Genomic DNA, 27617 nt, shown 5'->3' with positions numbered 1-27617 from the left:
TCTTACCTGGTCCGAGGCCTCACATTCAGACAGGTTCCTCCAGGGCAGGGTCGAATTCTCCTTCAGCAGCCATGTGCCCTCCAGGGTGCAAAACCGGTACACTTGCCCATGCAGCACTGCCAGAAGCGAAATGAGCCACAGGGTTAACAGGAGGAGAGCCTGCTCCTGGGGCAAAGCGCACAGAGTCCTCTGAGGCTCTGCACAACCTTCCTCCCTCACCCATCACCCTCCTGGCTGGAGGGGGAAGGAGTGCTTTGCCCGCTCCCTGCCTGCGACAGATGCTGCTGCTGCTCATCCTCAGGGCCAGGGAGCGGCTTGGGAGGATGCGGCTGCACAGGGATCAGACAGCACGTACTGCAGGACAGCTGCTAACCGCTCAGCAGCAACAACAGTCTCAAGTAGTTACTGCCATCTTTGTATGGATTTTACAACGGGCATGCATTCCAGCTCACTGAAACATCAGATATTAAGATACACGCATCTTGGAAATGTTTAGCCTCAGCTACAAAATTCACAGGGAAAAGAAGGTGCAAAAAGAGTAAATGTGCCTTTTCTTTTCTGAGATCATGCAGACCCAGAGACAGAGAAACCTCAGAACTAGGTAAGCTAACATAAGCTCCCCAAAATGTAAAAATGTAAATGCTTATGCAAGCATCTGTGCTACAAAATGAAGCAGTAAATCTTTGCCTAAACTACCCATGTACTCTTTTTATTTCTTCTATTTTGTTTGAATAACAAAACCAGCAATAAATAAAACACCATTCTGAAGCAGTTAGAAGCCTGATCTTGTAAAAGCAGGTATGATGAAATGGGTCATAATAAAATCACATCAGACCGAAGCATCAAAATAAAAGCACAAAGGGAAAGGAGCACTCAACCACAGTGTAGCAAAAGAAACCCTCTCTCTGATGTCTGGAGCATTGGGGAAGTCTAACAACTTTTAAAGCTGTACTTAAGCAACCTGGAGGTGCACCTGTATCAGAGCATAGCTGGAGTGATAATGTCGGCTGCTTTGCAAACAAAGTTTCTTGCTAATCACATTTCTGACCCAATAAACTGACCTATTCTATGTTATGAATCTGCTCGTCAAAAAGCAGTGCTGGGTCAGCCCCTCAACCAGGCTTAGCCTCTACTGAAGCAATGTTCGGAAATAAACGCTTGCAACATTTTGACATGTGAGAAGCCAAGTTAGGAGGATTCAGTTCTACATGGGTATTAACATGCTGCTCCATTACCGCTTTTGCTCAAAGCCAGCCTTGCCTGCTGCAGCCTCATCCTGTTGTCAACTCCCTCATTACTGCAAACTGGAACTCATTAGGATGCAGCATTTCTGTTCAATGGGAAAATAGTAAAACTTATTTGAAATTATAACAACCCAGTAAGCTATCTGCATATTAGTTGGAAGCTGGTAATTTGTTTGATAATTGTCAGTGGTAGACCAGTAGCAGGTACCTTAAGTGAAGAATGATGTTTAAAAAAAATAATATAGACATTCATATTCTAATAAGCCATTTCTAATAAGTATGCTAAATGGTAACTGATAATGGTTTTGGTAGGCAGAGTCTATGTGCTTTTGTAATTGGTGTACTGAATATACCAGTAAGAGATAATATGAAAATGATATAAAAATTGTGTTATGCTTGCTGGAGGTTTTTCCATACTATTAAGAATATCTGTTCACATATATTTACACAAAAATAGGAGATTAGGTCAGCATATGCAACAGATACATTCACATCCACGAACTGCTATGGACATTTTGTCACCTACTCCATCTGCTGCCAGTGCCAAACACTTCCTTCAGTCGGGATGTTGGAATAATGCTAAGGATCTCACACCTGGTGGAAGACAGTAAGTAGGAAAGCATCATTTTTCTTTCCCCTCGAGATTAACGGACCACAGATTAAAGCAAACCATTCAAAATGTCAAACGCAGCTCTAGGAGTTAGGAAACGTTATATATTAGAAGCCAATGAAGGTCAAATCCAGGGGGTTAAAGTCCAGAAGGTCACAGGACTCAGAAATTCAGTCTGACTGCCACTGCATGAGCTGTAACCAAGAAGTACCACAAGACAAAATTAGTATGAGAAACAATCTCACACAGAAAGAAATTCCACTGTATTCCTGAAAAAGAAAGAAAAACTTGCTAAGAAAAAAATGATTAAAAAACTCCCAAACAACAACCCCCCCAAAATCCCCAAATAGATTATTTCACATTCTCTGAAATTCTTTGTGATTTATTTTTTTCCCCTCCAGTATTTCTTACTGTCAAGGTCTAACTGGGATAAAAGCTTAGCCTCAGTGTATTTATTTTCTCTCCAAATCATGACACGTTTTAATTTTCTTTTTCTTGATAACACTTCTTTCGAAATAACAAGGAGGAAAATCTATTGTATGCTGAAGCCTGGCTTATACTGGAAAATGGGAGAGTTTACAGTAAACGAAACATGAAATTTGCCATCAGACAGAAAGACAAAGCAATTCATTTAGATATGAAGAAAACCAAATGTAACCTTATTACACTGGAAAGGAGAGTTCCTGCAACATCTAGGAGTCACAAACACTCAAGCTGGACTGACAGCTGTGGTGGACCTCTGGGTAGCCACAAGCCAGCTGCATCAGGTTGTTGTAGCCTCACTGCTTGCCAAAACAGTGGTGGCAGTGCAGGACCCAGAGGCAATCAAAGACCAGCTGGGCTGCCTGCATCCAGGAAGAGCCTTAAGAAGTAAAAGAATTAATCAAACCAAAAATCCAAATAGATGAGACTGTGTATGAGAGTGCAAGAGATGTCTGGTCTATGGAATCATTTATTAGCCAAAATGCTGATGAGATAGAAAAAGTTAAAAAGAAAACTTAGACTTTAAGGCAGAATTGAGGTTCTGGTTGATACACAGAGAGATGCTCATGAAAGAGTCGAGAGACTGCTCAAACCACAACATGAAGAGAGTGCAGGGCTGATGGACTGCAGGCAGCCAGTTACTCTCAGGAACGTGAAATTGTCTCACCGTTGTGGAAACAGATTATTTTCAGTTATGTGTTGAACACCACAGAACCCACGTGTCATCAGCAGAGGTCTACTGTGTGGGCTGTGGCTGCGAAGGGCTCCGTGATGGATGTACACCATGTGTGAGACCCTTCACCCCCTGCAGCTGGGCACATCCAACACCAGCACCCCGCAGACTTATGAGGCAAACCCAGCACAGGGGTGCTGACATCTCTGCGGGCTGCATGGTTGGCCACAGAAGGCCCCCAGAAAAGAAGGTCCAGGGCCACAGTTCTGTGAGCCCCAGCCTTCGTGCCGCATGGCTGCTGCAGGATGTGCCTTTGGAGCAGACCTCTCCTGAACTGCATCATCCTGCAGCCATTCCTGGTTTCTCCATTTCCTAGAAGCACAAGGCAAACAGCCTCCATCCACTCATCCTCCGAGCAACAGGCTCCAACACAGGCAGCCACCTGCCCAGACACAAGAAAAATGCTGTTAACGACTGACAGCTTAGAACAAATGTTACCTTAACCGAGTGCTTTTCCCTGGTCTTGCCTCACTGAAGAGAGGGACAGAGAACAGTCTCAACACCAGAAACTGGTGCGTCTCCAAAATAACTGATAAAAGCCTGAAGTGGAGACTTCAGATCTTTTTTGTTTCGTACACAAGCTAAATTCTGTTCCAACCAATTTCAAGGAGATCCACTGGCTATTAATTAGGGGCATTTTGATTCAAGCCCTGCAAGTATCTTACCACTCTTATTGCTCAGAGGAAAGCATGTGGTTTGCATTAAAGCTACCTATAAATGTTCTTAAAACAATTTTTTCACTCAGATTTTTTATGACTCCCTCTCTGCATGCCTGGTCGTGACTTAGGATAGCAGAGATCTTCAACCTCCCAAAATGGATAAAGGGATAGTATTCATACACATCCTTTCCTTGCTGTAGCCCTGATCCAAAGCTTGCCAGGAATCTCATTTCCTTCAGCTTTCATATGAAGCTGTTGCTGAAAAAAATTCAGCTTATTAATACGTACAGAGGCAAACTAACAATGACATGCTTAGAGGCTGCCTGTGTGCCATGACAGAAGGCAGGCACGCGCAGCTTCCCCTCAGCTGCTGAGCAATTTCAGCTTCTTGCAGGTAGTTTAGTTAGAGGTGACTCACATTTGTCCATGCCTGAATTCTGCGGAGTGACTCAGGTCCTCTTACCGTTAATGCAGTGAAAATACTAAACATACAATGATCAGCTTCAGTTCTAATAGACCAGCATGATGAACGACCTTTTTTGAATGTTCGAGTGGCTGCTGCCTCCTTGCTATCCTGCAATACTTTTTATTCCTGTCTTGCAATGTTTTTTTTGTTACCATATAGTGAATGTTTCAAATCACACTGATGATTACATTCTAAAATTGGCTACCTGCAAACAAAAAAAACAAACAAAATTCTACTGCAAGTGTATATAGAATCTGATTTTATTTAACCTGTAAGCTAAGTGCACTCACTCACAAAGTTGCACAACCTTTGGAACAGCAGCTTAATGACACAGGTTTATTTGGACAGTGTCAATCGCACCTCATTAGAATTACACATCAAAACATGGATTGATGCCCAAAGCTCAGTCTCTATAAACTGATAAAAGACAGAGAGAAGAGTCTAAGAGTTATCACAGAAGTTAGTAATATCTATCTAGTTCTCTGATGAGCCTGTAAATCAAATCAAATACTATAACTAAAGTACTTTTATATATGGAAAAAAATATGTTATCACATGTACAGGAGGATCACAAATATTTCTTTACTACCCCCCTTTTACTAGAAAAAAAACCCCAAATTAAATGATTTCTCTGCTTAAAACAACCAACCTGCTCTGAATTTTACAAGATCAGGGTGTCAAGGTCAGTGTGAGATTACTCACCCAACTGTCCCTAAGGACAAACTGGAACATTATTCATTGTAAAAACAAATTACAGCATGTCCTATCTAATCAATTCTACACAGGCAGAGAGATGAGCGAGAGAATGAGAAAAAGAACAAGAGAGACCTGCAGTTTTGTCTGGCTGCTGTGTGTCAAGTATTATGGACCTCTCCTCTGTTAATACCTACTCTTTATTTCCAGCAGGGGAAACGTTTTGGAAAAGGTAACAATTTTGTCCATAAATCAGGGACTCTGTAGTATGAGAGGCTCACAACAGTCTTAAAAACAGGCTGGTTTGTTCCTGAAAGGAGCAACTTGCCCTTTGATAGGGAGAGCAATTTATCAGAGTTTAGGAGGTCGCGCCCCCGTCAGCAGCTCTGTGCAGCTATCATTTGGTGTGACCTGGGCACTGCTCTCCTGAAAGGAGCTGCTCTTGGCTGTAAAAGCTGCTGTGTAAGTGTCACTCAGTCCCAATCCTGGTGCTGCTTACAGCGAGGATGTCCTAAACCCAGGACTCGCCCCTAAGCATGCTGCTGGGAATACAACACCAGGGAGCATCCTGATCCCAAAGCCCGCGGGAAGCAGGAGGAGCTCCAGCCTGCACTGCTGTCCCAGGATCACATCTATCAAAACGTGCATTTATGCTGGGCTCACTGCCACATCGTCTGGAACTATATTACCTCAACAGGCAGTTTAACTGTGAGTACTTTATTTAGTATCCTTTCCCACTATTCCTCCTCCCTCACAGAGTATTAGTCATCCCAGCTCCTTTGCTTCAGTGATGATATAAAGAACTGCAAAACAGCTGTATCTTGCATTTTGCCTTGAAGGCAGAAAGGTTGGTGGCCACTTTAAGTTCTTGCAGTGGGAAGAGAGTAACTTTCAGTTATATTCTATGTTTTGGGTGAGAGGTGGGGAAACAGATCCAAACACCCCTGCTGTGAATTTTCCCCATCACTAGCTCCTAGCTTGAAAGATCCAAGAATACCTCCAGCCTGCTCCAACAGAAAAAATGATTACTGCAAAGAAGAGCGACAAGGGAAAAAGTCATGCATCCACACTCTACCAAGAGCTGGATGTGAGCTTACACAGACCTAACAGATCCCTTCAAATGGAGCAAGGGGAGACCCAATAAAGCCAGCACAGGCTGTGCCACAGGCTGCACAGGCCCACCTGGCATGCCCTGGAAATGCTCAGCGCCTGAATCCTCTTCTGTGCTACCAAAAGCACAGCCGGAGACTGCATATGGAAATGATGCTGTTTGGCATTATCCAAGGGATATTGCCTGCATGTAAGTTGTTATTTAAAAATACTCATCTTGGAATGAAATTAACACAAAAAACCCCTAAATATTCAAGAATTAGAAACCGTTAAGCTAAAGCTCCTTATGTGGGTTTTAGTTCCACCCATTAACACTGTTGCTACGTACACAGTCATACATTTTTTCCAACAGAATCCACTGTTTTATTCAGGATACAGAATAGCGGAAAATAATTTAATGGGAAATTATTCGTCCTTACCATTATGAGACGCCGTCATATTTAAGCATACTGAATTAATTTTATATCAAATACAGTGTTTTCTGATTTGTATGGTCCACTCAAAGACCACTAATTCAGCTCCCACATGATGACTAAGTGCTGTTATCTCATACGTGTACACAGATGATCCAAAAAAAGGAAAACATATTCTAGTCACATAGTAAAGCCAGTAAATTATGTAACCACAAAATTTGTTCCACATGGGCATTCAGTTCTCCTAGTGCAGAGATCATCCTTGCCAGGTCTGCAATATCTTGCCCCACTCAACACAAACTTCCACAGCTAATGAGGTAATGGCCCTGCAGAGAAGAGCCCCCCTTGCTATATATCTCACAAGCAGATCCATTCTGCATAGCGAAGGAAAAAGAGACCTGTGGAGAAATTATAGAATACAGCTTCATAATTAAAAACTACTTGCATAATGGTGGCCAATAAAGGTTCTGTGAGCAAAGTAGACGACGCCAAATCATAAAGCATGAATTAAGTTGCAACCTTATGCATTGTTGTGTTGTAGTTAATGCCTCATCAAAATTAAAGTATCTTCCTGAAAAACAGTACTGTGTTTTAACAGAAAGTATTACCCTAAAAGGAGCTATACTCTCCAAGCAATCCTGCTGAGTAACTTATACCAAGAGCTGCATTAACTATGCTAGACCACAGTGAAACCTAACAACTTTTTGAAACATTTAAAAACTCATGAAAATGCATGCATTAGGTTGAATAGAGAGTGTTTATGAACTATAAAAGACATGTGAATTAATGTAATAGAAGAAGGTTGTTTATGAAAAACAAGTATTTATGATAATGGCACAGTTTTGTGAAAGTTTGGTAAGATACCAAAAAGCACCATTAAAAATTTTGTTCAGAAAAAATGAAAGTGGGTTGGAATAATTTTATTGCAACAAAAACCGTGATTGGAAGTTTAATGCATAATAAACTTGTAAAACCAGTGCTAAGAGGTTTGGTGTTTTAAAGTTATTGGATCAGTTAGAAGACATCTATTCTTACTAGATCAATAGAATACATCTCATTAGAGGGTGTTAAAATGAAGCAAAAAAAGTATGCAATAAAAAGTTTTCTTAAAAGGCTGCAGAAGACACAATTGAAGTCTTCCCAGGGCAGAGGAATAGGGGTCTATTTTACTATGCCCATGCTCCAAGGACTTAGAAAAATAAGCAAAACCCACAACCCAAATAAACAAAATATGCAGACAGTGAAAGAAAAACAAGCTAAAAGTAAAGGAAATAACTAGGAAAATCATTAGCATAACACTTGCTGAGCTAAAGCAAGGAAAAACAATTTTGAGAAAAGCTAACAGATAACAAGCATGTTAAATACGCATAGCTAGGAGGGGAAGTACACATGCAAATAGACACCAGTTGTTTGATGCAGCTTCTGAGCAAAACAAGAAGCTCCAGGAGACACAAGCTAAAACCAATGCCAGGTGCTGCAAACGAACTGCCAATCTTTGGCAACAGAGAGATTAGTGATATTTAGTTATCCTCAAAACCAATAGTAAAATGAATCAATGATTCAATAGTCCTTATTTATCCTTTCTCACAGGACAGTTATAAAGATAAACAAAAAATCCTAAACAACTAGAAGCTTTCAGCACAGGCAACTGCAAAACATACCATAAAAAGGAACCCAGACCAAACTTCACTTAGAGATGACTGTAATTCGACAAGTATTAGCCACTAACTACAGAAGGTCAAGGAAGTGGATACTTCAAAGCTGAACAAATACAATAAAACATCTTCTGTATTTCAGAGAATGAAGACATAGATTTTTATTGAGCAAGCTATGCATTCTGGCATTGGTTAAAGGCTTATTACCTCTGTATGCGTAAGTTAAAGCATCTGAAGCTGTAAAGAAAAATTATACCAACTGATAAAGACTTTCCTACAGACATTGCTCTTATACTCTCTGCAGGCCTAGTGCCACAGATATAACTGCATCTACACGATAAGAAGTAGTACCACGTAATAAAACCCCAAACCCAGCTAGCTCAAGTAGAAGAAGAAATACAGCTCTTGATTCTACCACTCAGGACACTGCCGGTTGCCACATCAATATATCCTCGTGCTTAGCCAATGGATTCCTCTGCTGCACAACAAAGGGATACCGATACTAAGTTTCAAGCTTTGTAGCAAATATACCCTAACATTAACATTTCTCTGCTTTCCTCTCCCAACCCTTTCCTCTTCTCTCTGCCTCCTTTGCCCCTCTCCCCCTTTTAGCTAGTCACACCGTTCCTCTTTCTCACCTGCTTGCATTTCCCTCCTTGGTTCTCCTCTTCATTTTTATTCCTCCAGCCCTCCCTGTTGCTGCAACGCTCACTGCTATGCTGACCTACCTACCCACTGCTGGCCATTCCCCTTCGCCCCGCACTTGCCTATTCCTCTCTCAGCTCCTAATCCAACTTGCCATTCTCCAAAACCACTGTAATTAAACAAAATTGCAACCTGACTCCAGCTTCTCACATCTCCTTTCTCGCTAATGCATCCCCCAGCCCTCCTCCTCGCACCCCAGCAGCTCCCCCTGCTCCTGCCGTGCAGTGAGTGGGGTGACATCACTGAAGCACCTCTGCTCTCCTGCCTGGAGCCCACTGTGGCTGGCAAGGGCACAAGAAGTCCCGTGTGCCTAAAGCACATCTGGCCTGACAGTCACATGGAATTTGAGGAGAAAGGACCAGTGCTCCACTGTCACATGGCCTCTGGAGACTGTAGGTACAAACTCCAGAAAGTCCAGGGAGCACAGGTAAAGAATGCAGCCCCGTGAGCAGCAAGAGGCATATCACCACTACCATAGGAGCAGTATTCCTCATCCACATGCTGAAATGCAGAACAAGGTTTTTGACAAAATGTGCTAGAAAAACGTCAGCCTTAAAACAGACTTCTATAGTGTTTAATCCTAGTCAAGTAAAGTTCTGCAAACCTACAAGCTAGTAAATATATGTTCTTACGAATTAAAAAAGCATCAAGTGCTTTTATTATGGAAACCACCTTCTTTCCTATCAATAATGACTAGAGGCCACTAAAGCTGCAGTTATGTCTGATATTACTTCCCATTACAAAGCCAATCTTTACACCAATCTCCGATTCTTAGTCTCCACCCCAAAGTTGGGACCTACCCCAGATCTAAAAATCAGGAACTCTTAGACCATTATACTGGTAATCTTCCACAGATTTTCCATTCCATTTTTATTTCCACTCAGTTTTCATTGCTTGAAAGTATTTGGATGGACATATAATCTTCTTGATTTAAACTTTTCTTTTCTTGCCAAGGTGCAATCCTTCCCTTGAATATCCATTGCCAATGCTACGTCACATTTTTAAAAACTTAGAAAGACCCACTGTCACTCATCAGCCACACAAACACAGTGTTTTCCACATTTTTACTCATATTTTCATTCTGTTTAAAGGAAATTGCTGACCCCCTGCTTCATTAAGCTCCAAGACAATTATTAGGCAGGTTTTGCTATGGAAACCAGGTTTTTTGCTTTCAGAAGAACTATACTGATGGGCACTTGATCCTTTTCTTGCCTAATTCATTTCTACTCATTCCAATTGTCAAAAAGTAAATTAGTTCCAGAAAAATCAGATGAGCATGGCTGGGCACCAACCACCTGTATCATTGTTATTGCCACGGAACTAGTCACAGACCCGGGTTCTCTTGTATACATGTTGCCCAGAAAAAAAACTTTGATCTTATTTAAAGAACATTTAAAGCGATGTATGGGAATCCTAATAGTTAACATTTGGAGGATGTCTGACAGGCAAGGATTAGACATACTTTCAAAATTCATAGCAGGGACCTGGGTCTCTCAGGGAAAATCTAGTTTATTACAGAAAACTCTAGAGGGGAAAGTTACCAGCAAAACACACAAGCAGAAAAGAATAATGCTGTAAAGTAAATAAAACCGTGCGCATGATTAACAAGTGTAATCGTTGTATAGCTTAGCACATTTTCAAGTTAAAGCTGCATTTGTGAAATGACACGGAAAGGAAGATGTTCTATAATCAGACTACATGCAGACATCTTTTAAGTCAGTCTGTACTTTTCACAAGACTTTTCTGTCAAATGAAATTATTAAAAAAAAAAAAAAAAAGCAAACACAGACCTAATAACTTCAAGAGGCAAAGAGTGTGATTTGCCTTTAGCATTTACTTCTATAAATATATAAGTGGATTGAGTTGTATCTTCACCGAATCCAACTGAGGGTCTTGGGAGAAAAAAAATAACCTTTAAGTTCACTATCTCAGCAGAAGCGTATTTGTTATGTGAGAGAACACAAATAGGTTGGATGTGAGAGGACCATTTCCCATCACCTAAAGGTGAAGCACAAGGGATTCCTGAAAAAGGGAGAAAGAAATGGGCTGTAGGTCACAGAGCTCTTCGAGCAAGTTGCTCTCACCTATGCTGTTTTAAGATCAGGTATTCTTGTTTCATCCCATCTTTGGGACTTGGGGGTAGTGGGTGGTGGTGGTGGTATAGATTTACTAATTAGAATCAGTAAAGTAAGCCAGAAAGATAATGAGCTGTTTTCAGCAAGGCATTTTATTATACAGCACACACAAGCACTATGTTTATTCAGTCCCTTAGTTCAGTTTACCCTTTGTCTACTGTAGTTAAGAGCTGCAAGTTTTTAAGCGCAAGTAACACGAGGAAAGGTTTGAGGTCCCTCCACTTCACAGAGTATACTGGTAATATGAGCAGATAAGAGCGGGTAGATAATATCTACTTCAGTTATGCAAGACCTTAAGTCAGAGCATAGATGAAGTTCACGGCAACTGGTGAGCTCAAGCACATCCAGCTACCTGCTAGACTAGGATGGGCAAGGCGCAGAGGTAGTCCGGTCGCTTCCATGCAGCTGGGTGTACCGGTGTTTACTTCTCACTTAAATATCCTATTCACAGTCAGATCAGCTGGGGGCAAATTCTCAAGCAGTTGCAGGACAAGGCTCAGCTATGTCTCTGCAGAGGTGTGCCTTGATATCCTTGACAGTACATGTCAAGAAATTACTTTAACAAAACAAAACCCTTATACAGTTAGAAGTGAAAAATTGCTGGAAAACACGCAATCCTGCCAACTGCTCTAACTCCCACAGATGCAGTCACAGCAAGTTGATATCCTGCAGGCAAGGCTGTCCAGCATTTGTGCCATGTCTGGCAAAGCAGAAAACTAAATTCTTCCTAGAGGGCCTCAGGCAACCAGATCTGTACCTGATATATAAACAACATGCAGCTGCTCCCATCATCCATATATGCACTTCAATATCTGGCCACATGCAAAGTCTCCTGTTCCTATTGCACATTGGATGAGGAATGTCCATGTTTTGGTTGCAGCAGAAGGGGAATCACAGCATTTAGCTTTTCGCTGTCCTCAAAGGAATTCACATCTCACCCCAGCTGAAAGTTCATAAGCCATGGCCCTGTTGCATGTACATCCATCTAATGATTAACCATTTCATTTAAAAATATTTGTTTAAACAAAACTGATAAAATGGAGAATGGCATTGCCACGTGGCCCACAACAGATAAGTGTTAATATCTATCTGTTCAGGATTTTTTTAAATTATTTCTTGCAACAGTCCCTGTATGTACCCTTGAGATGAGCAGCATATGTTCTGGAGTTCTCTGGTGTACTACCAGATGGAGACAAAGGCAGAGGTGAACTTGAAAGACTAGGATTTTTTTTGTCAGGGTTGTTGTTTTGTTGTTTTTTTTTTTTTTTTTTTTTTCCCAAACTGAGATTGCCAATTAGCTTGAGACAGCTTTTAGTACAAGGAAGTATAAATTTTGAATTGCTTATAAGTTAGAAAATGCAAAGCAACATCTTTTTCATTGAAAAAAGGTCACATTCCTTTCCAGCATTATGGACCTTTCTGGAAACTTGGTTTAATTAGAGCAAAGAAGGGAAGAAATGCAATAAATGTCTAATCATCTTCACTGTGTCCAGTATTTGAAGTGAAATTTATTTGCTTGCATGCTGAAAGACAAACAGTTTAGCTGTATGTTCACACAGCCATCTGCTAACTATCTTGGTTTTAAGAAGAACAAGCTATGAAACTGAATGATTAAACAAAAAGTGAGAGATTAAACCAGACAAGGTTTAACCTGGTCCCCAGAACCAAATGTTCCAGTCATGCATATACTTCAAAACTCTCTGAAGAAAGACTCTCACACAAACGTGTGCTTCCTCAGCTGCAGGGCTTTCCACAGACCCCTCTAGAAAGGGACATAGATTGTTTCCTATGGTCTGTCTCACACAGGTGACAGTAACATTTCACCATCCAAGCACTACCCATAGGAGAGCTCATATCCCATTATCATTACCCATGGGAGGGCTCGCAAACAAAAGCGAGCATCTTCTTTCTGTTTCTGCATTTTGCTTGTGGCACTATAGCACTCTGTCCCCAAACTTCCTTCCCATGAGTCTGAACAGTGCCCAAACTCAGGCAACCCTGGGGAAAGGGAAGAGGACCAGAACAGTGGATTTAATCCTGCAGCACAGCAGATGTCCTAGGGTGCAGCTGCTCAAACACAAGCCCTCCATGATCATGTTTCATTGTGGGGGAGGAAGGCAGCACTACATCACTTTCAAGAAAAAGTTGGCTGCAGCAGCTTTCCCAGTGGCCTGCAGATGGTGGAACCACATTGATCACAGGACAACAGTTAAGCAAGATTATAGATACAGATAGATGAAACTGGTTCTATCACTCCCCTGACACCAAACCAGTGCTTACCACCCGCCTGCTCCTCACCACACTGCCACCTGCCCAGCATAGGAGCACTCTGCTGTGGGGAGGGCAACTGGCCACCCCCACCATCGGTCAACAACCCATAACCCCTGCAGAGCCAGAAGTCTGCTAGTAATCCTCTCTCACCTGGGTCACAATAGGGCACGCCATGGACCCATAGCACGTGAGGCAACACCTTGACAAACACAAGGTTCTCTTTCTTTTTTCAGCCCTTCTCCCCAGTGGGCACAACCAACACAGATGAATCTCTTCAATCGTAAACATAATGCATCTCAACACTTATGTTTCTGCTGCTTGTGTCACAGGGAATAGGATCTGCAGCGTTGCTCTGCATGATGCTATTACAATTGTAGGAGTCTATAATCACAGCTTTTGGGGAGGGGAAGATACCACACAGGAGGGAAGTGTGAGGGTTTGCTGAGTTCATGATTTAAACAGTAGACAAGACTAAGCTAGACACTAATGTTGGGTGGGGACTGTGCAGATGATTTCCATCATCTCTGCTGCACCACAAGAAGGTTTGCCTATACCTCATAGCCCTAAGAAAATCGCTTTTAAAGAGCGTAAAACCCTCATAGTCAGACTGGCAACCTCCGGCACTTGGCAGTTCCGAGGTAATGCCCCATTTCCACCCAAAGCCTCACACAGAGCCCACACCTACCTGAAGACCCATCTGGAAAAGCAGTTTTGTTACCAGAGGGGGAATAGGGAGTGCTGGAAAAGGGTCTCAAATGTAGGTTACAGCAGGTGGAAATGGGAAAGAGCTGACCTGGACATGTCCTTGCACCTAAAGGTACTTTGGAGCAGCAATCCAGTCTCTGGCCTCTGCATTACCACATTCCCACACCAAGCTCAGTTCAAGCAGTCTCTGTGACTGGCCAAAACTACTGTGCGACATACAGCTGTGGTCCCAGATCTCCATGACTCCCTTCAACTTATTAATCAGACTCTGCATCTGTAGTAATCAGCAGCAGCCACAAGGTTATTTACTACCAGAGATCATCTGGTAGTACTGCTGGGTTATTCTGCCACCAGAGAGTCTCGCAGGTCTTTCACATCACAGGCTGAAAAGCTATGTTGTTCCCAGGGGTCCCCAGGCTGTGCTTTGCCTGCTCCTCTGGGAGAACAAAGGCGCAGGTGTCACCACTGCAACACATAACTTAGTAAAGAGAGGATAATACAGAAAATAAAGGGAATTATAGGAGACAAGGGATTCAAGCAAAGGTGAATGGCAACAGAAATCATTAGTTAAAGGAAAGGATTTATAACTAGGAGAAAGGAGGATCTAGAAAGCACTTGGAATTACAAAGCATTGAGGCCTTATGGTCAACAGCAGTTAAAGGCATACAAACTATTTGGCCCCTTACGTGGCATAAGAAACATTCAGGATTTAATAAGAGCTTGGTAGTTCAGGAGTCTTCCAATGGCCTGTGTAAGGTCGTATTGGAAGACTTCACAGCAGTACAGAGCAAGTCTTTAGGTCTTATGTCTTCACCCAGGACTGAAGAGAATCCAACCCAAAACCGTTCTGACTCAGTCACAGCAAGTAGGACAATCACAGGGCTGCTTCAAAATTCACTGCAGTGCCAGAGCAAGATACCAATACAGATACAGACCAGCAGTCAAGCCAATTTAGGCATCAGATGCCTCAAAACCAGACAGGTTCTAAGCTAAAACAACAGCAAAGAGTTCAGAAGATTTTGAGCTGAGATCTGAAAAGACAGCTACATCTGTGTTAACGCAAGCTTGCGGCTAGCCTTTGTGCAGCCCAGTGCATATACGAGCAACTGATGTAGCTACTATTCACGCAACTCTTGTCTGAAGCTAGTACCTCTGGAAGGTTTTTTTAATTAAAAAGGATTTAGTGCTATTAAACAATAAAATATCAGAACCCCAAAGGAGGCATAATTGCAAGATGAATTGTGCAGCTCCACAGTTTCCAAATCCACATGGTGTTATTGGCAGCTGGCCTTCAATTATAAGAAGGTAACAAGGAAAAGCACGCAGCCAGTGACAGTAAGGTGAGGTACCCGCTGTCCCTTAAAGGAATACTGCTCCCCTTGGAGGTTTCTGCACTGACCGGACTTTGAGACAGCCGCTGCCTTAGCATAGCATATGGTAATCTCACTGGCTACAACACGGAGAGCAAGATGTGCAAAGTTTACCTGGTGTAACTTCAACGCTACCAGAAACTGAGTAGCCTTTCTCAGTTTTCACCAAAGGCAAGGTTTGGCCCAAGACACATATGGGAGCGAAAGCTTTGACTCAGGCAGCCAAGAAGTACGTGAAATTTGCCTTCAACAAGCTTTGGCCATGGTCCAAAATCTGTGCTGGCACCTTCACAGAACAAATCCTTTTAGCAAAAATCTCCCTCCTGCTACTTCAGCATCTCCCCATGAAGACCTGCCCAACAGTAGGAGTTGCAGAAAAGCAAAAAGAAGCAAAGCAGAGCTGGAGTGAAATAGCCCATACGGGCTTGAAATTGTTGTAATTTGCTCTTTCAAACATGTATAAGCAGGCTAAAAAAAAATAAAAATCAACTTTGGTTTGGTTTTGGGTTTTTTGAGGGTGGAGAAGAAAAATTCATGGCAGAAACTAAGCATCTGTTTGTTTTGATAATCCAGATTTCACTTCATATTTTCAGAGCGTTTCAAAAACACCACCTCAAAAAGTCTTTCCAAAGAGCAAATTTATTAATTTCACTACAGAGTCCTGAACAGAATGCTTTGTTTGACCAAAATTAGATTCCACTCCATCTTCTGTTTGCCCCAATGTCACTGCTTCTCATTGTCCCAAAGGGCCTCGCTACATGCACAAAACTATATGGCACTAGAAGGACACAGATGACTATGAACTCCTACCATGTACTTACAGCCCAGCAGTGTACGGGTTCCTCATTTGTTATGATACCAAACCCCTGCACTGTGCTGTGAGACACATTAGCCACCTATTTCTCATTCCAGTAATGATGGTTTAACCTGCGTTGAAGCAGAGGCTACTCTAAACCTCAGCTCCTTTGGCTTTGGTGTGATACTTATTACCCAGATGCCTATAAAATCCTTATTTCACAATTTCCTGTTAATTAAAACAATACTACAATGCCCGGTATACTTGAAGCAGATGACTGCTAATACTGTAATGCTGTATTAGCATTCAGCTGCAATCACACCAGTCAGGAAACTGATCTGCATGAGGCAGGTGGGGGGGAGACTCAAAGGAATGAGGACAAAACCCCACATTTCAGCTGGATGAAATTCCCAGTGTAGTTTGCTGCACATCTACAGAAGGAAAACAGGCAGTAGTGAAGTGCCATGGAAGAAACATGTAATAAACCAACCTTTGGGCCCCATCCCAAAAGTATACTGGCAACCCAGTGCCCAGCATGAGCCATGAAACAAAAAAATCCCTAAAAATTCAGGCTGAATTCACTTGCCTGTCACAAAGCAAGTCTGTAGCAGTACAGGGTTACGTGGTTTCAGACGTAAAATCTTGGTCTAATGTCATTGTCTTTCTTCTATTCAAGTATCAGTGGCACATTCACAGCCCTCAGAGTCCCATCCTTGCAGACAGCACACCAATGCAGAGTTTGGCAGGAATGCTGACACGCAGTAGGTGACAAAAAACCCCAAAATGTCTCAGACTTAGCATTTCTCAAGAGATCTGACACACAAGTAGGACAGTATTGATTGTCCCTGCTGTACTTTATAGGCTGCCTTAGCAAGCAGCACTTTGAAAAAGGCCAGAAGACTAATGTGATCATATGGCAAGCGATGCTGCAAGATAAAACCTTGCAACTGCATGAATTGCTTAGCACCAAAGACCTGCAGGCCCATCCTCCATGGATTTGTTTGTGAAAGACAAGTCTTGAGTCTCTGTACACAAAGTCTGAATAGATGTACAGCACTGAGAACACCAGTTTTATTCTCGAGTTTTTCAATTAACAGATTCCCATATCCCTGCAATTGCTCTTGTACCTCGAGATGAGCAATCCAAAGACCTGGAGAAATCTTTACTGCTGAACCCATGCCCAACAACGTAAGCAGTAATTCAGAAGCTGATACATTAAGGAAGAAAATTACACCTTAGTGAGCATCTCTGTGGAAACAAGTAGAGACAAGAACCTACTAACATCATGGGGGAATCAGACCAGTGACACAGCACATACCTGCTGAGCAAGTAAAAAGTTCTCCGTATCATTTTCAGCTTACCACTCTGCTAGGCAACCTGCTGAGCTACATCTGCTGCTGAGATCTGCAGAAGGGCAAGCTCACAACTGACAGCTACTAGGGACAAGAAGAGTGGAACACAAACAAAAATAAAAGCTGTTAAAAGTATAAGGTTTGAAAAGCCTGTAATTGATCAAGGAATTCTCCAGCATTACAACCCCTTCCATGCAAATTTGTTTCCTATCTCCTACTCTGGCCAACACCAATGGAAATTAGTAACACCTGACTGACAGCGTCTACTTATCAAGAATTTTCATCTTAGAAAAAAATTAACAGGAGCAGAGAATCACAAACCAGCCATGATTGGAAGAGGACTCTGGAGATTCCCTAGGACAACACCCCACTCAGAGCAGGGTGAACTAGAGCAAGTTGCTCAGGCCCATGTCCAGTCAGGCTTGACCACCTTCAAGGACAGAGACTCCAAAACCTCTCTGGGTCACCTGGTTCCAGGTGTTTGACCAACCTCCCAGTAAAGTAATTATGTTTAAAGGAAGTTTCCTGTATTTCAATTTGTGACCGTTGATAAGATCCCCTCTGAGCCTTCTCTTCTCCAGGCTGAAGAATATCAGCTCTCTCAGCCTTGCCTTGTGAGACACTCCCATCCATTAATAACCTTCATGGTTATTTGCTGCACTTGCTGCAGCGTGTCCGTGTCTGTCTCATACTGGGGAACCCAGAACTGGACAAAGGACTCCAAGATGTGTCTCACCCCCCAGAGTAGAGGGGAAGTATCACCCTGTTGGGCTGCCAGTGATGCTCTTCCTAATACAGCCCAGGAAGTTGTTGTGGTTTTTGCCTCAAGGGCACATCGCTGCTTGTGCCAAGTTTGGTGTCCACCAGGACCTCTAGGGCCTTTTCTTCAAAGCTGCTTTCCAGCTAGTCAGTACCGGTGCATGCTGGTACCTCCCCAGGGGCAGGTCTTTGCATTTCATTTTGCAGAACTTTGGTGGATTCCTGTCAGCCCATTTCTTCAGCCTCTCAAGGTCTTTCTGAATGGCAGCACAATCATGTGGTGTATCAGTCACTCCTCCCACGTTTTTATGGTCTGCAATCTTGCTGAAGGTACATTCAGTCTCATTATCCAGATCATTAATAAAGATGTCCCTTGGTGGTGGGTACAGCACTAGGGATCAACTTCCAACTGGACTTTGTGTTTCTGACCACAACCCTATATGCCCCGCAGGCTGAGCCAGTTTTCAGTTAATTTCATTGTCCGCTTGTCTAGTCCACGCTTCATTGGTTTGTCAATAAGGATGTTATAAGAGACAGTGTCAAAGGCCTTACTAAAGTGAAGATAAACACATCCACTGCTCTCCCCTTACCTACTGAGCTAGTCATCTCATCAGGTTCGCCAAGCATGATTTCACCTTCATAAATCCATGCTGACTACCCCCAATCACCTTCTTGTCCTTTATGTGTTTGGAAACAGTTTCCAGGATTATTTGCTCTATAACTTTCCCTGAGGACTGATGCAAGACCGATCACCTATAGCTCCCAAATTCTCTTTCTTGTGCTGCTTGAAGATAGTGGTGACAATTGCTTTCTTCCAGTTCTCAGGAATCCCCCTCAGTTGCCATGACCTTTCAAAGATAATCAAAAGCAGCCTCACACCAGCATCAACCAGGTCACTCTGCACTTGTTAGCGCATCCCACCAAGTCCCATGGGCTTGTGTATATCCTGTTCAAGTGATCCATAATCTGATCTTCCTCCACTGTGGGTAAGTCTTCCTTCCTCCAGACTTTACCACTGATTTCAGTGGCCTGGGATCGCTGAAGGCAAGTTTTACCAGTAGCAGCCATGATGAAGGCAGCATCCTTTGTCACAAAATCCTCCTGCCCCATTCAGCAGTGGATCCAGATTTTCTCTCGTATCTCTTTAGAAGCCCTGTTTGTTGCCCTTCACGTCACTTGTCAGATTCTGGGTAGGCTCTGGCTTTCCGAATCCTGTCCTTGAATGATCAGTGTCTCTATATGCCTCCTGGGTCACCAGTCCCTGCCTCCAACTCCTACACTTTTTATGGAAATGTCCAGGTCATAAAAAGACTTGCACTCAATGCTTGCTGCATTTCAGCACCCCATCATAAGCAGTATTCAGTTTCAAGTATTTATTTCCCAGGGGACTTCTGGAGGTATAGTTTGAAGTCCCCCAGTAAACTTTTTACCCACTTGAAAACCTGACTCCTAATCAAAGGAGCAGCAGCCTTAAATGAGCAAGCTTGGCTGAAGCACTTCATACTTCACTGAACATGTTTTGAAGGTACTTCCCAAACAAGTTTTTATCTTTTCATTTTCTCCATTTTCATCAGGTGAAGAGATAGAAGCTCTGCAGTGCTAGAATCTATTTCAAGTTCCAAGTAGGGGGCTAAGCAAGAACAAGTAATAAGCACGTTTTAGTGATTACTGTAAATCACAGGGTGTCCAATTTCCTATTGCTCTACATCTTCCATTATAAAGATGTTACCTTTTCATCATGGCAGCACATTAGCATTCACTTTGAACGTGACTCCACAGGATGTCATAAAATAGTATCAGGTCATGGTAATTCAGGCTCCTAAACTGTGTATCTGGCAGCAATACAAACTTTTTGGTTTATACTAGGTAAAAGGGCTGCCTCCTTGTTCCATTCTTATTCCTCACTGATAAAAGGGAGATTGAGGTATACACGCAGTACGTACAACAAGTAACATGTCCAGTGGTTTAATGACTTTCTGAAGTACTTCTGCAATCCTCCCTAGCAAGGTGTTATACAAAATGCTGCTATTCTTTTCACCAAAAACAAACACTGTTTTTAGGATAATTCATTTTTTAAGACTTATTTTCAAAAGTACGAAAGATATTGCACCTTCCAATAATTTATTAATCTGCAGTACTGTGTTAAACCTTGACTTTCTTCAGCAGTGATGTTTCAAGTGCAGTTGGATGTCAAATAACTGTATCCAGGGTCTTACAGATTGCAAGTAAACAGGTTTAGAGGAAAGAAGTTTAATCCTGTGAAGCATTTTAGATATCCAGAAAGATTAGCATTATTGGAAAAAATTCTGCAGCATCCAATAGTTTTATGCCAATTAATTATGAAGTAAATATTAATTTAATATAGTTCTAAAAGCTTTTTTACCCATTCTAAAAACGTAACATCTTTGTTAATAATCTGAAAAGCTTTAGCAAACATTTTAACTTCCAATGTTGTCAAATTGGCAGTTACTACCAAGACAGTTGAGATAATACTAAAGATGTGCAGAAGTTAGAAGTATGGACACAGTAGCGTAATATACACTGAGTAGAATACAAAGCAAGACATCTGAAAGGGGGGCAGGGAGAAGTCACTCCAACATAGATGTTCAGCACAAACAAGACAGGAATAAAGCTGCCAAAGCATGCAGGTCACTTAGGAAAGCAGTCAAGGCTGAAGAGGTAACCAAGAGGCAGCAGGACCCTAGAGCACGGTGACAGAAAGAGCGGAGCAGATCATCTCTCCCACACACCACAGATATCCCTAAACACTAAGTACACTATTGAAACCCTTGAAACCTTAATGTAAAAGATGCACCAAGTCAGAGTAAAACAGCAATCCAGACTCCATAATTTTGTTTTAGGGACTTACCTCTGAGACAAGCTCAAAGCTAGCCAGACAGTTAAAGGGTTGCAAGTGTTGACCTGATATTTCCCCACACACACCATCACATTTGTACGTTTCCAAGCAGGAGCTGTTAAGTGCTACAGCAGGTTACCAAGTGTACTGGGCATCTGTCCAGATGTTGGCAGCAGGGGACTGCAGGGTGGCCTCTGAGGAGAGCTGCCCCATCCTGGACGGAGCCGGTTCCAATGGACCCACTGCAGGGCAGAGCTGAGCCCCTCCGCCAAGATGGTGCTGCCTCAGGGGAAATGTATGTAAGAAAGGGCCAAACACTGCCTGTCAGTGAAGAGTCAGAACAACAAAAAAAATAAAAAAAGTGTGAGAAACAGCCCTGCAAGCACTGAGGTCAGACAAGATGGAGGTGAGGAGGCACTGCAGGCACCAGAGCAGAGACTTCCTCGCAGCCCCTAGATGTACTGGGTGGATGCAATGAGTTGACCTTGGCCAGCTGGCAAACGGCCACCCAGCATCTTTCCCTCCTCAACAGGATGGGGGAGAAAATAAGATGGGAAAGCTCAGTGGTCAAGGTAAGACAGCAGCTGGGAGAGGTAGTGGGCAAAACTGGTACTGGATGTTGCCAGAGAGGCGAATAACTTTAGGGAGTATTGTAAAGCGGTAAAGGGACGAGGGGTCAAGTTTTATTGTGTGTGTAGTTTGTCCAGCTTTGTTAGTGTTCTGACAACATTTTGATTTTGATGGGAGGATTTACGCGCACACACACACCCACACACACACCCCCACCACCACCCATTCAAGATAATGACAGTTTAATGAAGGAAAGCAAAAGCTGCATGTGCAAGCAAAGCAAATTAAGGAATTTAATCACTGCTTCCCATCTGCAGGCAGATGTCCAGCCACTTCTTGGAAAGCAGAGCCTCAGCACACATAACCAGTACTTGGGAAGACAAACACCATATCCATGAGTGCCTTCACCCCCTTCTTCCCCCTTTCCCTGAGCTTTTATTGCTGACCGCAGCATCCTATGGTAGGTAATATATCCCTTTGGTCAGATCAGGTCAGCTATCCCAGTTGCATCACCTCCCAAGCTCCTGCAGACCCCCAGCCTACTGGTCTTGGGCAGGGTACGGGTTGAAAAGAAAGCTTTGATGCTGTGCCAGCACTGTTCAGCAACAGTCAAACCACTGGTACATTATCAGCATTTCCAGCCATAAATACAAAGAACAGCACCATACAGGATGCTGCAAAGAACATTACCTCCATCCCAGCCAGACCCAGTACAATCTCCATCCCTTATTCCATATCATTTGCATCATGCCTATGCCCCACACTATCCAATACCCTCTATCTAAGTACCCTCTGACCATCCCATTCCTTTTCTTTCTTATTCCTGAAATTCCTCCATACCAACACTTACAACATGTAGTGCACACTTAAACCATCTTTATGTCTAGCAGTCAGATTTATACATCCTCAATTAACTGTATCCTCTGACCCTCGACAGGGGCAAAAGCCAATTCACCACACCAAGTTAGCTAGCTAATAAACTGTTTCATTTAGGCTTCAAAACATAGAGAAGTCTTCACAAAGAACAAGCTATACAAGTCCTTGTTTTCAAACACAGAATACTAAATGAAGTGATCTAATATACATTGCCTTCAAGTGGCATCAAATGTGTACGTACATAAGAGTGTAAAATCTAAAGGCAACATTCAGTCCTTCAGAGGCAAAAAAAAGTCTTTGCAAACACTGACAATGCCGTCATCTTGCAGCATTTTGAGAAATACGTTTATGTCAGGAAGCAGCACAAAACACTTGCACTTTAGATTTTCTTGTCTTTATTTACCACAGGACAACCTACTGTCTAGCTTTACTACTTCTATCTCAGTTTTCAAACTACACTGTTATTATCGTTAGATAATCTTCAACAACCACCACAGTTCTATTTTAATAGTCACCACTATTCAAGCAACAAAAACAGGCGAAAGCACAAAATTCCAAACTAAATGCAACCCTTCAGAACAGTTTATTCTCTCATTTTAATTTTCTCCTGCTAAATGGAGATAGAGTGTATCATACTAAGCCTCAGTCCTATTTATACGTTGCAGCAAACTGACTGCACTCATAGCCATTTAAACCAATTTCATCATTGCTAAGACTGCGCAAGAAAACAGCGTTGGTTTGAGGCTGTGCTTGTAAGGAAAGGCTCTTACCTGTGTCAGCCCAGGGGAGATACCAGGGGCAGCTGACATTCACATAGGTACCAGGCAGCCCGTCTGGCCAGCAGGCGTAATCGTCAAATGTTCTGTTGCAGAACTTGCCTTCTGCAGAGAGATGGAAGAGGGGGTCATGCCACTGCCTTGTATTAATAGTGCAAGGAGGAAAAGACTGAAGAACAGAAGATAAGAGGAAACACGGACACATGCACTTAAGCCATAACAGCGTTATGCAATTAAGCTCTGATGGGGAGTTAGACAAGATTTATTTGTCCAAAAGAGTTTATCCCCACACAACAGGAAACTGTCTTTTCAGGGGGGAACTGAAGAACACATTAGGGCCCTTGACTAAATCAAGGGAGAAGAAAGGTAAATCAATACTGATCCATCCTCACCTTTTCTCTTTTACCCCCTTATGTGTCTCAGTTTAAAATCATTTTTGCCATGAATACTGTAGATAATCATTCATGAGAATGGTTCACAGTCATGCAGCTGGGAAGTCTAGCCTAATATATAGATTGTTCAACAACATACCCACACACAACCATAACTTTGCGTTACAGCTTAATCACCACGAGAATACTTCCAACTTCAGATTTATTAAACTGTCGTTCTCAGAAGGCAGCACTCAACTGCTCAACATGATAACAGAGTAGAGGGAGATTAACGTTTCCCTGCCGTTGTTGTCATCAGCTACTGCTCTTACTCTGCTATAATAATGTAGTTAAGAGAAGGAAAATTAACGGTTTTGAAATAATTCTTCACAGACTCAACTTTAGACCCATCTTATCTTTCTCAGTGTGTCGCAAAAGCAGAAGAGGCTGCACCACATCCATTTGTGAGCACCACTGACAAGTCAGTGTCCTCTAAATACCACGATGCTGGCACATCACAGCTGCTCTCAGCACACTACAGCAGCTCAACTGCTATAGACAAGCTGCATTCTCATATTTATTAAGATATATATATTTTTTAAAGACCTTTCAGCACTTTATGATGCTCAAAATAATTCATGGCAACTTGAAGGCCCACAGACTGCTAGGTCAATGTGAACAGCATGGTCCCAGATTTCCCAGCACCTGTGTGGCACTCTCAACCCTGACCCCTATAAAGTTTCAGGGTACACTGGTTTGATGGGCTACAGCCACCACTTTCCACTGAAAAATACTCTGGACCTAAAGACTAACATCTTTACAATTAAATTGTTCTATAAAATGCTTCCTCAGCAGAGGAAAGAGACCCACAGAGAACAGGCGGAAGCAAATGGGATAAAAAAGAAATGGACTGGAAAGCAAGCTGGAGAAGAATTTTAAATTTCATAATCACTCCCTTGATGCTGTTACGATGCATTTTAAAAATTAATACAACCTATCTCTACCAGGCAGGCTTACCTGTCACGATGGGGGGTGCCTCATACAAGTATTGCAGGCATTGGAGCTGATACTCCTTCCACTTCTGCATAACCCCAGAGAGGGACCCATCTGAACTCTGAAAGAGAAATCATGAGCCTCAGACATTGCAGGGATTTAAATGCTGTTTTTCGTGCAGCCTGAGTAGGCGGGTGTGAAAATGACTACCATAAGCCAGAACAGCACTGCTTATCATATAGGGAACAAGACGCTGCTACGTATTTGCCTGATTGCAACTGAAGAAATTTCTTTCTATTTGTACCACAAAGAACTGAAAACCCCCTCAACTACACCATGTCCTCACTGAAACTCAAACTGAGCTAAGCCTTACTCTCTTGAACATGCCCCAGTTGCGTGATTTGTTATCTCATGAAAAGACAGGGACAGCAGCAAGTCCTTTCAGGAGAGGTTTTCTTTCCCACAGCAGTATTTCTGCTCTCCCATAAACGAGACCAAGTTAATTCATTGTATTCAGTGGATACTCCCCAAGCACTCTTCCAGAACACGGATGAAACCTTTTCCAAGTCAGCTTTCCTTCCCTGAGCAACAGCTTTTCCCTGCATCCAGCGTATTTCTCCTGAAACCACAGAAAGGGCAAGGACCTCCTTTTTGTGTGGTTTCACAGGCTGCAGGTTCCACCACCAGCTACCCCAAGTACTAAGGAGATGGGGGAAACGTATGTATAAACTCTGGCTGAGCACAAAGGAAATCAGCTGTTCTTAAATTGCCAAATTGAGCAGTGGCTGCTCACTCAGCCCTAGGGGATGCCCGCCTGGCTCACAGGGACCCAGTTTACTCACTGCAGTTAAGTAAAGAGACATCAGTCCTTCTCTCCCCTCTCCGCAATCGTATAAACTGAACTGCAAGTGTCTGGATTAACAGGTTGTAACTGATCAATAACGCAGATAATTCAGCATTTTTTCCAGAGAAAGGCCCAGCATGGATGCCCCAGATACACAATTAACAGCATGAACCCAATGGTACAATACGTGGAGTGGTGGAGGAAAATTCATTTAATCCCAGCTGTTGATCAGTTTATTAAGTGAAGCATGAGAGTAAATAACCCTTGTAGAACCCTCACAGTGTCAACTGCTAATTTTTATTTTCCATTTGTGCTTCTAAACCTTTTTACAGATGGTTAGAAGGAAGCCAGGGCATGGGAAGGATTGTTTTAAAATGAAGAAGTAGTTTTAAACCTATACTGCATTTCAGGAAAGCCAAATTGAATGCTGTCCACTACAACCAACGTGACTAAAATTTAGACACCAGTGCAATCACCCTGGTGTAAAACAGAAGCAGAAATGGCATTTTTTGACTACAGACCTCTCAAGTCCTCTTCTCTCGTATCTTTCCAAATAAGGGGGGGGGGGGAAGTGTTTGAAAAAAACAAAACACCACATGCATCACATTTCTGCCTGGATTAAGCCACCACTTAATTACAAAGATGCTCTTGTACACATGATAAGTACAGCATTTAGTAGATATCCATGTTGCATTTCAAGAATAACTGCCTACATTTACATGCAACTTAACTGTAGCTAAGACCCTCATAGCCATAATAATAGAAGAATTTAGCCAGCTCACCCTGAAGCCCAAACAAGCACAAGTCTGTGGATCTTTGAAACTCTGACCTTTGTGAGCCCGATTTAAATCACCTTATCTATGCCAATAAATGCTGTCAAAGTCTGTCTGTGCTGAAGTCCCTAATGTAAAATGAATGTGTCCTACTGAAAGTTAACCCCATGTGCCTATGGAAACACTCAAACCTATAGCGTAGTGATCTATGCTCAACATACCTGAAGGAGAAAGAAAACATCATCAGTTAAATTAGGCCTACAGGTGTGTCTAGAGAAACACATAACCAGTAACTCAAACTAAAATGCCATCTACAGATCCATGTAGGCTGAATAAGGATGGATGACTTGAGTTCAGGGAAAGGGGAAAAAAAAAAAAAATGACTTTCAAACCTAAGCTTCTCTCAAGCAGTCTTTAAAAAGTAACTTCCAGGTTATGCATTGTTTAAAAGGTCTTAATTTTACAAGGATCATTATGGAAGTTATACAGGACTGTTTCACCACCCTCTCACCACCAGGTTAACACTTTAATAAATTAATTAGAAAGAATATATTCAGGATGAACTCTTAAATTATTATTCAGAATAATTTCAGAAGCTGTCATACATCTTCCCAAAAAAGTAACTATTGAACATGCATGCAGATGACCACATCAAGTTAATCCAAATTCAGCTTTTAAAATCATTACAAGATAAAGATGCATACGGAGTTTCATTTAGAAACAAGACTCTACCTTTTAAAATATCCTGAAAATATCCTAAAACTGCTTGCATTAAGAAAATTAGCTCTTTTGGAGTCAGTAAGCCTTAAAGTATTTTCTTCTAAATTAAGTTTTCATCTATTGCCTTCATGAATGCAGGAATAACCAGCCTTAATTACAACTTCGGAAAAAGCAAGCCTCTATCCCTCCATTTAATGAAAAAGTAGAAACATTCTACTTATATTAGTTTCTCATAATATGAAAAGACAACTAACAAGGAGATTAGCAAACTATAACAGTAAAATAATTAGACATGCCTTTTTGTGAAGTGACTGATTTGGTAGACAGGTTTTTATTATCTATAGTCTGTGGCAATAAGACAATCAAATATAAATTCCAAGGCTACATAATTTGTTCTCTCTACACAACAGTTTACTCTGGTTCAGCTAAATAGCACATCAACTTAAATTTGATTTTAATATATGCTAATCCCCATTTCCCAGAGATTTTGGCCCATGTGAGCAAGAATCACAAGCTATACAGCGCCACAGATTTACAATCTGAGTAGTTATTAAAATAAGAGAGACTATATTTTCTTTAAAAGTGATTTAATTTCTTCTGCAACATCAAAACACTAAACACATATATGATGACGAGGTTCCTGGGTCAGTACCCAAAACTTGCAGCAAACTGCAAAAG

At 42.1% G+C, this 27617-nt stretch overlaps 1 protein-coding gene across 1 annotated transcript in view; it reads right to left on the bottom strand.

The window, feature by feature from the left end:
- Positions 1-27617, bottom strand: part of GLP1R (glucagon like peptide 1 receptor) — a 91052-nt gene that overhangs the window by 35149 nt on the left and 28286 nt on the right. Inside the window, exons 2-4 of the mRNA XM_080407910.1 lie at positions 24627-24723; positions 23233-23343; positions 7-116 (exon numbers count right to left, since the gene is read on the bottom strand). Of these exons, the coding sequence (XP_080264036.1) occupies positions 7-116; positions 23233-23343; positions 24627-24723 (318 nt within the window). The remainder of the gene's footprint in view (positions 1-6; positions 117-23232; positions 23344-24626; positions 24724-27617) is intronic.

Source organism: Falco punctatus, assembly GCF_963210335.1.
Source record: "Falco punctatus genome assembly, chromosome: 12".
NCBI classification, from domain to species: domain Eukaryota; kingdom Metazoa; phylum Chordata; class Aves; order Falconiformes; family Falconidae; genus Falco; species Falco punctatus.
This window is presented reverse-complemented; position numbering and strand designations above follow the sequence as displayed.